Consider the following 12,623-nt stretch of genomic DNA (forward strand, 5'->3'; position numbering starts at 1 on the left):
TTATTGTTTTGTCTACCATGACTAGGTACAGCACATCTGGTTGAAAGTTAGCTGGATTCGAGGTAGACCTCTGTAGTGTTAACCCTTTTAAAATAAATTTGTATAATACCTTATACCCAATTAAATCTTTTGTCTAGGAATTCTTCAAAATAGTTAATGTTCTTTTTTCTTGAATGTCCAATTTAATTAAACTAATTTAAAGTATACTTTTCGCCCTACTTTTAACATTCTTTATCCTACCCCTACGGTACAATTAACTCAAGCACTTACATCCGTTGTAAATTGTATTTCTCATTTTGAATCACCTAATTCAACTACCATTGATAAAAATGCGAGTCATTTTTGTTAATTAACGTTATTTTAGTGGGCTACTAAAACACCACTTATATGACTTGAATCACATTACTGGTGATTTTGCGAAACCAATCTTAAATAACAGATGGGATAGGACTGACAGAGAAACTGGAAAAATTTATTATGATTCTGCGACATGAACTGTAAACATATTCTAAAGCAGATTTTGTTACTTTCATTTTAAATATAAAGTTTTATGGTATGTTTTGGCAATGTCTGTTGTGTGTGTGGCTGTTGGACTGAGTTATCTCAGGGCACAGTGTTATCTTATCATTGTGCCGAGATGACAGGACTGTGGCTAACCTAACCTTATTGTTTTGTATCCCAGTAACATGCAAACTTAAAACGGTAAGCGCTCTTATTTCATTTGGATTCCAAATTGATGTTTGAGTAAGGGTATCAACCCTTATTGCAATGGTACATGTAGAGAGCTACAACCTTAGTATTTAACACTATAAGAATAGTTTTTACACAATAAGCTTTTATTGTGTTGTTAGATAATGCCAAAGAATTCTTGTAAGAGGTATTGTTGACACACTAAAAACGTATAGGGTTGTTGGTATCCCTTTTGGTTTGGTATGTTTCTTTGATCGCTAGTTAACATTTTAAGGATAAACGTGTTCAATTAAGTTAAACCTACAATAACTAAGGATAGCTACTTAATACTAAAGCTAACTAATGTTAATCATACTTCATACTATCATAATATAATACTAATATTCTAAATGTGAAAGTTTGTTTGTTTCCTTTGTTTGAAGTTCAATCACGCATCTGGTCGGATTGGGCTGAAATTTGGCATTATGATACCTCAGATTCCTGATTAACATATAAGCCTACTCTTATCTCAAAAATCCTTTCGGGCTCCGCCCCAGTGGCACTGTTATTTTTTTTCATTGTATTATGACAACAGCTAATTTTATCTAAGCAGCAACAAAAGATGTCATACACAATGAGAACTGTCAAAGTTGGATTGTTTACAGTTATGTTTATGTAATTCTTATGCTGTATGATATTAATTTATGGTTATACCATTGCAGGCGAAGCGGCGGGTAAAAGCTAGTGAAACATAAATACACATTCGATACATGTACATTATGTTTAGTTATTTCAAAGTACCCGTTTCATCTTAACTATGTTATATATTAGTATTATACTCTGTTCACAAAATTTTAGTTTGAGGGGATCCAATTTCATCCATTCCACCTCTTCATAACATCGAAATAACAGCCAACAACTGATCAGCTGATATACATTAAGTTAAAAAACATGGTGTTGGAGACCAGGAAACCTTCCCCTTAAACAGCCTGAATTTTGTGAACAGAGTATAGAATACTAATGTAGTTATAAGTTAGCGAATGCATTGAAATTGAGGTGAGAGGGGGACCATCAGACTAATGATAATGTAACATAATGTAATGTTTTACTCCTTGACAACATAGCATAGCATAGTAATTTGTGCCATGAGATTGAGGCATTGTGTTTTCTGCTAATACTACATATCAATAGACTCTGACATGCCCTTCCATTTGAAACGATTGTAGTACACCACTGCTACATCAGTGACACATTAGCAACTACAGTAATAGTCAATAATGACAGTGAGTCCAGTCTTAAAATGTTGAATATAAATCTGGAGAAATGCACTTGATCTTCAAGTAACCTAACAATTTATGTTTTTACAGATCTCATCAACCCAAGTTCCGTTTCCCGGCAACAAGTCCGGGGAGGGGAGTGGTGGAGGGGAGGAGTGTGGGGACTTTGGTCCGTGTCTGATGTGCGTCGCACGGAGGATACCACAGAACGAGAAACACCTCCAACTGGGCGCACCGATCGAACAGTTCGCTATCAAACTGGAGCCGAGCGGGAAGATCGTCGCTGTAGACGCTAGTGGACTGTCGAGTAACTACTCTCAGTACATTAACAAGGTACTGTACTGCTGATTATTGTGTGATTAACCTTGCATAGTTCCAAAGAATAATAACGAAAATTAATACAGAAAATAAACTACTTTTATAGATATGTTGTTGTAAAAGTTCAGAATTTCTTTTGTTTATTTTGTAATTGCTAAAGAACAGCTAATAACAGAGATACTAAAGAAGTTCTCTGTGATTAATCTTTTATACCTAGGGAAACAAATATAATAACAACTAAAACTGTTTAAAAAAATAGAATACTGAACGTTTCAGGGGAACCGTTAGTTTTGGCAACATTAAAATAACTATTATGAGTAAAGTTTTATGTTTGTTTGCGTGTGTTTAACTAAATCATACAGTATATAGTAAACTCTATTGTTTTAAGTTTTAAGGTTCTACTAAAACTGAAATGTTTTCAGGACCTTATAAACTGGAACATTCACGAGCTTGTACACCCAGCAGACAAGGGGAAGGCAGCCAATTACCTGAGGGATATGTTGGGCGGCTCTGGCAACAACGACAGTGTAAGTCCGATCTACAGACTTCGGGTGTCTCACACGCAAGACAAGTACGTCCACGTCCAGACCAAGGCAAAGTTCTTCAAGTGTTCAGGCAATGCGGAGAGTGACTTTGTCATGGCGACACACTCCATCATCAACGACAACGACGTTGTGGCTGCAGAAGCCAACTCTCCACAGTGCTCCCAGAGTTCGGGCAGCGGTAGTGTTGGTGGCCCGTTGATGGGCAGTGTTAACGGGAACGTGCGCGAAGGAATGATGAGCACGAACTTTACGAGTTTCTCGTCAAATAATGACTTAAATTATGATTTTATGGACTTCCCGACGTCCACGCTGGTGGGCGAGCTAGGCATGATGACGGAGGAGAGGCCGTGGGATCGCCCAGAGAGTAGACATTCAACCCCCGCCCCTAGTCCCCACCCCTCGTTTGCCCCCGCGCAGCCGAGCCCATACCAGTCCACAATATCGTTCCCCTTCAGTCCGATACCAGATCAGCCGCCACCCTTGGAAGAAACCAAAGAAACGAGGAAAGACAGCACGGATAACGGCAGCTCCTCAGAAGGTAACAGACTTGTAGTTTTAAGTGAAATGTATCAGTTATAGAAGTAATTAAAATGTGTATACTAGATTCAAGCTATAGTGAATGAGCTATGGGAAATGGAAGGGGAGTGTAAAACTTTGAAACTATTTAGTTGTGTCATACCTTTATATTTTGCTCTGGTGATTTGATTGTTTTACACAAAATCAACAGTCCATGACAAATCAACAGTCCATGACCCTTTAGAAGTTCTACAATGTTTTAATAAATTACTTATTTAGTTATGTCTTATACAAAAGTTTGCTAATTGGGTATTCCATTCAATTCTTTTCATTCAGCTGCCAAATTTTAGATTACTACATTTAGTTGTAAATTTATTCATCACACAATTAACGTATGACAGGAGACTCGGCGCGGCTGCGAAACTTGCTGCTGATGAAGCGTCCGAGCGTAGATAGTGACGAAGGAGGAGGGGGAGGGGGACAGAAACATCAAGTACTCAAGACATTGCTGAACCAAGAGGAGGAGGACCCCAGTAAAACTAGACCTGCCTCGGACCCACCCACACCTACTCCCAAGGCGTCTTCCGGCAACAACATGCTGCTCAAGGTAGACATTTCATTCATATGAGGCCTTAGTTTATAAAACTAAAATTAATTTATTTAGTAATTTTTTTTATTGAGAAGCTATTCACAAATAATAAATGTTAATGGTGAAATAAATTCATATTCTTAAATTGTAACTGTTTCAGCTGTTGAATGAGAAGAGTGATGATGATGATCATGAGTCAAGAGCTGGACTGAAGAAGCAAAACGAGCTTCTGACACAGCTGCTGAAGGAGGAAGAAAATAAGAACCAACACTCGCACATTGATGTAAGTGAGGCCAGAGGTAGATTCTTAATAAGAAACATTGAACACTTATAATTTATAGTTAGTGGTTCTTGTAACGGATAAAACTTAAAAACAAATTACTGTGACTTAGACGTTCACAAATAATGTCTTGTATCATGCATGGAAACGATTGCATTGATAAAAAAATTGGATATTCACAACTAATAAATCAGTAAATATTTTTAATGGCTATGTTTGTGGAGTCAAAAATATCAACTTTGAGGTTTCTTCCCAGTTTAGGGTACATTATCCATAAAAACACTATCCATCCAACTCCTCAAGCTTTAAACCTTCAGTTTAATCCTTGTAATTTTTCTATGAAAATAAATTCTATAATTTTGCTTGATATAGGCTATGAATTTATTTTTGCCCAATAATGACCATATGATCTTATTTCCGCAGGGACAGCAAGAAGACCCTCTGCTCAAGTCGCTCGGCTTCTCCCCGTCACCAGAGGGGGTCGGACGAGCGCGCAAGAGGCCGAGTGAAGAAGGTGACGAGCCACCAGCCAAGCGAGGACCACTCTCGACCCTAGATACTCTACCACCAGTCAGTACGTCAGCTCCCAGCAACAGCAAACTGTGGGAGAAGAACAAGATGCTGGCGTCGCTACTGGCCAAGCAACCGTCCAACCCCACACCAGCACAGATCCCTCCCATTCCTGCCAGCGTGATATCAGCCACGCCTCAGGACAAACTGCCGAGGATCATCAAACAACAAGGGTGGTCGGGCGGCAGCATACAGCAGAGTGGGGTGCTGACGCGGCCTACGCAGCAGATGGTGGACTCTGTAGCTAGGCAGCGAGCACCTCAACAATACCAACAACAACAGTACAACAACAACAACAACAGCTGGGACCACAACCAGCGGACTAGCGATCAGCTTAGTGATCAGTTCCTTTCAGATATACTGGACCAGGTCATCGACATCGTACCTGACGCTATAGCCACTGGTCAGTATTAGCTTAGTGTACATAGATTGGCAATCAGCAAGTAAAAAAATAAGGCTTGTTTTTCAGTTTGAAATTGAACGTTTGTTAAGACAAACAATTAATTATACAGTATAAGCAAACATCGGCCTTTTTCCCCATTGTGAAGTCGACCGAAAAACAATAGCTGATCTGTCCAAATGCTTTTCACAAAAAATTCAAATCAATAAGAATGATACATCAGCTGTCTTTGTTGTCGCTGTATTATAGGGATCACTTGTTGCTGATGCATTGCGACTGCTTTTTTAAAATTTTTTTTATTAAGGTTTTGTTTTATTTTCTCTAGTTTTACATCAAAAATGTAATTTAATTTAAAAATAAAATGTGAGCAAGATGGCTGACTTCCCCACAGATTTTCCATAGTTAGTATATTTTTTTTTTGGGAGCCTGGTTTATGTTATAGGTGTAGAATATAATCCCATATAAATATAAATTTTTGGTTTATGCACAGACTAATTTTGTACTTCATATTATTTTATGCCTTGTGTTTTTTTAAATGAGTGAAAAAAAATTAAAATGGAATATGTGTTAGTTTTGGAAATCAAGCCTTTTTTCTCACACAAGTTATATGTTAATTTATGAGAAGCGTCCTATATTCCGCTGGTTTATTTATATGTTAATATTGCTGAAAAGCAGCTATTTTCCATTGTTAAGTCTGCAGACCCAGCCTATTTCCCTATTGTGCAGCTGTCTGTTCTGTTTGCAGACCCAGCCTCCATCATGGACTTGCTGGACCAGATGGGTGAAACTCCAGTCACCAACTCCGGCCAGTTCCAACAGACCATGAGTGAGAAGATGGCCATCAATGCTATACAGAAGTCTCTCATGCAGTGTGAGACTGTGGTCAAGAGTCCTACCTACCCCACCAACACGGTAAACTTCTTGTCACCTAACATTCACATGCCTTTTATTTGCAATGACATTTGAAAGCCTAATTAAAATAAGTATTTTTAATAAAAATTGTATAGTTCTCAAGTGCACTTTTATGTTGTGTTTTTTTTTTCTTTTTATTGATTTTCAGACCAAATCACAAAAGTTTTTATTCATTCTTTTCTCAATTTGTCTGAACTTTTTATGGCTGACTAGTACTAAAAACAGCCAAATACTCTTTATATAAGATTACCATTTCTCTTAGCTTGTGCAGGAGTTGAAGTATAGCAAAGTAGTTAACTTGTGTGTACTTATTTTTCTAAAGTTCATCTTAAATATTGTCAGTATTTTTTTTTTTTTACTTAGAGGTTGTTAATCCACTTAGACGGCTTGATAAGTTTTGCTGTTGGTAGTTAGTCACTCCTGGATGAGTGTAGATGTATCAACTAGTGCAGGAAGACATATTTTACTATATTCGTACCTTTTTAAATTGTAAGCATTGCTGTACAGATGGGTCAGACGCAACAAGGGTTCCCGGGTCCACCACCCATGTACTCGACGAGACCAAGGTTCAGTGTACAGCAAGGTCAACAGATCACCATCCGTCCTGGCACTCCGCAGTACGCCATCGCCAACCAGCAGCAACAACAACTACTGGTACAGCAGCGGCTCAAGATACAACAGGCTCAGCAACAGAAACAGCGGTTGCTTCAGCAACAGCAGCAACAACAGCTGCTCATACCCATCAATGCTGCGGCCAGTGGCGACGGTCTGCACAACATTGACTCGCTCATCAACAACACAGTCGCGCCCAACGTCTCGTTACAGGTAGAGTACAGAGTACCAGAAATGCTGCTTATGGTTTTACAAAGTTGCTTAATAGCACAAAAAAGTAAAAGAGTATCAAATCGCTTTCCATACCGGGCATTGGTTTTGTGTCCAGTATTTTCATTGCAGTGTGTTATTTTATCTTTCTGCTTAAGTGCTAGTATTAAAATCCTGGTTTTGTGGTTAGGAGGAGGGTGAAAGGACCAGCAATGAACTATTAATTAAGATACATAATCATACTACATCTTATTAGCTTATGATACATTTTCTATAAATCTTTTACAATTTCTATAGCTTTTAACTTTTACCACTGATTTACTCACATGGATGTTTACAGACTAGGAACACCATCTTAATCTTTAATCTTTGTGTCTATTATATAACTTTTTACCAACAAAACCCTAATTGAGTGTTTGATGGTTTCAGAGATCGTCCAGTGTTAATGACTCCCAACTGTCCCCTAGTAACCTCGTAGCCAGTGGTGGGGGAGGCCCAATGCTCAACAGTACCAGCCAGATCTCCCCCTCTCAGCGGCAACCCTACTCCCCCCTCTCTCACCAACCCTTCTCTCCTGTAAAGTAAGTTGTAGCTTTGTTTATAGATTCACGGTTTACTCCCTCATTCGAGTTTTTAGCAGTTGTTGTGATAATAACAGTAGCTCTGACGCTCATATAAGATTCATTAGAAATTACACTAAAGCTGCAATACCAATCTATAAAACTGTTAACTTTTCAATTTTTCAAATAACCTAAAGCTTGTGAACAACTACTTTGAGAGAAATATTTTATATGCTTCTCCCTTTATTAACACAATTTTAGTTATTAATTTCCTATTTTGAGTTATAAATTCCATTGAATATCCAACTAAAATTCATTCTAAAATTTCAACTTGTGATAATAGGTAATCAAAATAACCTTTTATAAAAGTTGTTATCACAAAAAGAAAGCTATTTTTAAAACAATTTCATGAACTTTCACTTGTCCCAAAATGTTGATCGAGTGCAAACTGTAGGGTCTATTAGGGTATGTTTTATGCATAGTTCAAAATGTACCAAAGAGTAGTTTATCTTTTAATATTTCATCATGTTTTTGATTTGACTTTACCCATGTATGAATCTGCTTTGCAGTGGTGGGATCAACAACTTCCAGGCTGGTGGTCAGTCAGCTGGTCAGCAGCAGGCCAATGCCCAGGCCAGGTTATCTCCCTCAGGGTTACCAACCTTCCAGCAAGCCCAGCTGTCCCCTCGTGTCTCTCAGGTGTGTATACAAAGCCCCTGTGGCACCTGGCTCTAGATTTGCTGATATAGTCAGACAATAGAGTATTTAATATTCATACAATTTTCCAAGTATTTTACAGCTATAAAGTTAAATGGGATAACAGGCTTGAAGAATTATTAAGAGACCACTCTAGCAGCACACCATACACTCAAATAGAATATTTTACTGTCACTTAAAGATTTTCCAGTTAGGATGGTTTGTTGGGTTGGTAAGAGTTATATTTACATGTACAGTGGGGGCCAGTAATGTGTTTCTTCTACAAGAATAGACTTTCTAAATCTGGTTAGCCTGTTATTATAATAAAAATCCTTGAAACTATATGCTTGTGTTGTATTTTGCAGGCACAACAGGCAGGAGGTGGGTACACTGTGATGAGTCAGGCAGGCTCGTGGCCTCAGCAGCAAGCCAGACTCACTCTACAGCAGCAGCAGAACCCCATGCTCAATGCTCAACTCACGGTAAATACCAATACACTAGAACAGGATAGGCTACCTTGGTGGTTCAATAATACTTGTGACATAACCGAATCACCCAAAGACCTCACCCCAACTCACAGGGTGCCCAAGTGTTGTTAAATGTTTTTAAATTTGCATTGAGCCTAATAAAGGACAAGAATTGTTGTAGAAAACGTTTACTACAAATCTCAACAATCAAACAATTGTTTTTATTTTGTTTGTCAAATAAATTTACTTAATCATGTCTTCCAAAACATCACTGTACTCGTGCTGCTGACGTTTATAACCTAACTGTTTTGCAGGGAGGAGCGTATACCAACAACAGGACCTTCGTGAGTCAGCAGCAACAGGTGCAACAACAGCAACAACAACGGCCCAACCAGCCACAACAACTGCCTCCTGTGAGGTCTCTGACCTCGCCCAGCGCGCGCCAGAGTCCTTTCCCCGCAGACGGCACGCAGTACCGGCTCCAGAGGACCATCAGTGCGCCGCCGCAAGCCACCACCCAGCTCCCAGGTATGCGAGACGTCACACTACCCAGCATGTGTAGCGGTGGACGGTTTCATTAACTTCAACCCTCGACACTAGCTTTCTATCCAGATCTCTTGAAATGTGATTGCAATTTGATGTTAGATTCCCTTCTTAATAGTGTTTTCAATGATTTCTTTAACTCAACTGGATAGTGTAACTGCAAAATTAAATACTGATAAAGTTTTGGGAAAAATATACCTATTAAAAGTATGTCTCTTTTAGCGGACACTTAAAAATACTTTTACCATATTAGTTTATACCACCATGGACTAATTATTTTTGCTAAGTATGTTTGTTCAGATGGTATTACTACTACAGTCGATCAATTTCTAGTATGGTTATTTACAATTTATGTTTAATGTTCTTCATAAATGGTTTAAAGACCTAACGTTAAAGTGAGTAAACGCACAATTTGGAGTGAATAAATGCAAATTGTAATTGTACATCCACGCTAAATGTTCACCTCTCCTTAAAAGTAAGGATTTTTTAATCCAATTCATTGAGCTTAAAGATAATTTTTTGCGTGTATAAACATACAGTGTGTAAATTAAGTATGGAAACAAATCTGTATTTTTAAAACCGAAATAGATAGAAATATTCTATTTGTGGCAATAATAGTTAACAAAGATTCCGCAATTTTTCACATGAAAAATATTTGTTTACCCCCCTAACAGGGTAGATGGTAGGGGGTGACTTATTTTTTTCAAATAGCAACCCCTATTGAGTGACCCCTCATTTTGAAGGGTTTGTCAAAAGAAACACAATGACGCAAATCCGAGGTGAATATCTCACTCCTAGCTAACATGGCGGATATTCCAAAATGGGCTTTTTTTTACAAAAATTAAATTTTTCATTACCCACCATTTAGGCTAGGGGTGAAATATCTACCTCGGGTTTGCGTCATTCTTTTTCTTTTAACAAACCCTTCAAAATGAGGGGTCACTCAATAGGGGTTGTTGTTGAAAAAAATAAGTCACTCCCACCCCCTACCCTGTTAAAGGGGTTGAAAAAATATTGTTGATTAAAAAAATTGCGGAACCTATGTCAACAATCAATTCCACAAACAGAATATTTCTATCTATTTCGGTTTTAAAAATACAGATTTCTTTCCATTATTTGTGAAATTGGTGCTTTTCACGTACAATAAATCAAATTTTGGAATATCCGCCATTTGGGCTAGGAGTGAGATATTCACCTCGGATTTGCGTCATTGTGTTTCTTTTGACAAACTCTTCAAAATGAGGGGTCACTAAATAGGGGTTGCTATTTGAAAAAAATAAGTCACCCCCTACCACCTACCCTGTTAGGGGGGTAAAAAAATATTTTTCATGTGAAAAATTGCGGAATCTTTGTTAACTGTTATTGCCACAAATAGAATATTTCTATCTATTTCGGTTTTAAAAATACAGATTTGTTTTTATACTTAATTTACACACTGTATATGTAACGGTGTTTACAGTAAACAATAAACCTTAATTTTTCAGCACCCAAAATGCTTTAGCACGGTAACTAAAATGTTTTATAAGTATCTTGTCAGTAATTCCAAAAGCAATAGGCAGTGTTATGGATTTTGGTGAAATGTCATTTTTTTACTGAGCTGTTTGAAAATGACATCCCTTAGTTACATAACACTCTACTTGCTACTTGGGAACTGCTGACATACTTAAGAATCCAATGTATTTAAACTCTAAAACCAACATAGCTAGATTGAATCAATTAAAGTTTAAGATTATGAATTGTGGAAAAAAATATCAGTGTTTAACTCTAAAATCAATATAGAATGGCAAATCAATTTTTCTCATAAATATTTGTTTATACTAAATAAAATAATAACTTCTTCTCCAGGATTGAGGGTTGTTATTAAATACTATTAACACCTCAGTACATTTTGAGAAAGCCAATAATTTTGAGTAAGTTTTAAATATCTGGTGGTGGTTTTATAAAAGTAAACTCGGCTTGATTGTTGCGGTTACAAACTCGTTTCCCCTGTGGTACGTAGTGCCTGTACGTAGAGCGTGCGTGTTGCATGGAGCTGATGTGACCTTGCGATGATTGCAGGGGGTGTTCGCCACTACGCCGCCTCTCCAATGAAGGAACATCACCCCCTTCTGTCCCCCTCGTATCCTCCCCAGCCCCACCCTCATCAACCCCACCAAATGATGTACCCGGAATCTTCACAGTTCTGTTTTGATCAGAATTCGTTGCAATTATACGGTGCGACGTGTGATCGAGCCAGACTGCCTGGGGGTAAGTCATGTGACCGAGTCATGTGACCACTGCAGAAATCACTCCTAGCTTTACGTCGGTCCGATACTCCTGGGTTGCATGAACTCCCGACTTTGTGTTTGTTTTACTCCATTTATGTTGCAAGCTTTTGTTGTGGTTCTTCCTTATTTGTTCTCATTGTTCTGTTTTGTGTTTACTAATCAGGGGCTTCCTCAGTTTCTATGAGTATTATTACGCGTTTGATTTGTTATTTTTTTCTGTATTTATATGGTTCAATTTTTTATTTGAAAACATCTTGTACATTTTTTCTCCCCTTTAATGAATTGTTACTGTTTTTTTTTAATCCCTCTTATTTTGTTATCAATGGTCGTTTTACAAAATTATCTTTAATTTGTTAGTCTAATATTGAAATGTATTGAATCTATCGGATGGATCGTTGCAGGTTTTGGAAGGTCTGTTTACAGCGAAGGACATTGTGGTGCTTTCAGCATGTCATGTCGCAGAGCAAAGTGAAGCTGACATTTTGGTTTTGCTTTGTCGGGTTTCCCATCCTGGTATTCCTCCTCCTCACAGCTCAAGTTGGCAGGCGTGTTCGTAGAGTGCACAGCTTGCACTCGTTACGCCATTTGTTACTCATTGTATCGCTTTGCATGTTGTGTTATGTGTTACTTGCTGTTGCACGCACCTTCATTGTTGCTAATAATCACTCTCATTTATGTGTTATGTTGTTCATATGGTAAGGTAAGTCGTGTATTGTTCCCATTTGTGTGTTGAAACATTTTCATCAGCTTTCTGTGTATGTGTAAACCAACTTTATATGGTCATCAAACTAAAGGTATTAAATCATTTACAGGGAACGGTTCTGGTCTACGGTGTACAAGGCAGTGTACTGTTAAAGATGTTTTACATGTTAGTACGCTTGTGTGCATTCATCTTGTTGTTTATGACTGGAACAGCCATTGGGATCCCTTATGATGGGCTGAATCCAGACGGTCAATAATTCTATTATTAAAATTTGACTTTGATTTGCAAATTCCATCCAAAACCAAATTAGGATAGACAATAAAAAAAATGTTTAAAATTGGTAAACACTGTAAGACAGTATTAGAGTATTAGCAGGGTTGAAGATATGTTTTTCCATAAATTGACCTTAGTAATAATTTTTCAAAATTTAACGGATACCTTAGAAAACCAACAATTCTATTTTAGAACCTATGAGAATCTCACAACTAT

General features: G+C 37.8%; 1 protein-coding gene across 7 annotated transcripts in view; it reads left to right on the forward strand.

Annotated features, from left to right (window-relative positions):
* The window catches only part of LOC129001206 (nuclear receptor coactivator 2), a 277,483-nt gene that overhangs the window by 257,348 nt on the left and 7,512 nt on the right, over positions 1 to 12,623 (forward strand). For 5 of the 7 annotated variants that reach the window (XM_054428423.1, XM_054428422.1, XM_054428421.1 and 2 more), the window contains exons 7-18: positions 2,037 to 2,279; positions 2,687 to 3,347; positions 3,727 to 3,932; positions 4,075 to 4,197; positions 4,618 to 5,167; positions 5,910 to 6,076; positions 6,584 to 6,901; positions 7,328 to 7,479; positions 8,028 to 8,157; positions 8,520 to 8,636; positions 8,936 to 9,149; positions 11,223 to 11,411. In XM_054428423.1, coding sequence (XP_054284398.1) covers positions 2,037 to 2,279; positions 2,687 to 3,347; positions 3,727 to 3,932; positions 4,075 to 4,197; positions 4,618 to 5,167; positions 5,910 to 6,076; positions 6,584 to 6,901; positions 7,328 to 7,479; positions 8,028 to 8,157; positions 8,520 to 8,636; positions 8,936 to 9,149; positions 11,223 to 11,411 — 3,070 coding nt within the window. The remainder of the gene's footprint in view (positions 1 to 2,036; positions 2,280 to 2,686; positions 3,348 to 3,726; positions 3,933 to 4,074; positions 4,198 to 4,617; positions 5,168 to 5,909; positions 6,077 to 6,583; positions 6,902 to 7,327; positions 7,480 to 8,027; positions 8,158 to 8,519; positions 8,637 to 8,935; positions 9,150 to 11,222; positions 11,412 to 12,623) is intronic. The other 2 variants (XM_054428424.1, XM_054428425.1) reach the window with 1 other exon arrangement.

This window comes from Macrosteles quadrilineatus, unplaced genomic scaffold (genome assembly GCF_028750875.1).
Source record: "Macrosteles quadrilineatus isolate MER2022 unplaced genomic scaffold, UCM_ALF_1.0 Scaffold_8__2_contigs__length_117827958, whole genome shotgun sequence".
NCBI lineage: Eukaryota > Metazoa > Arthropoda > Insecta > Hemiptera > Cicadellidae > Macrosteles > Macrosteles quadrilineatus.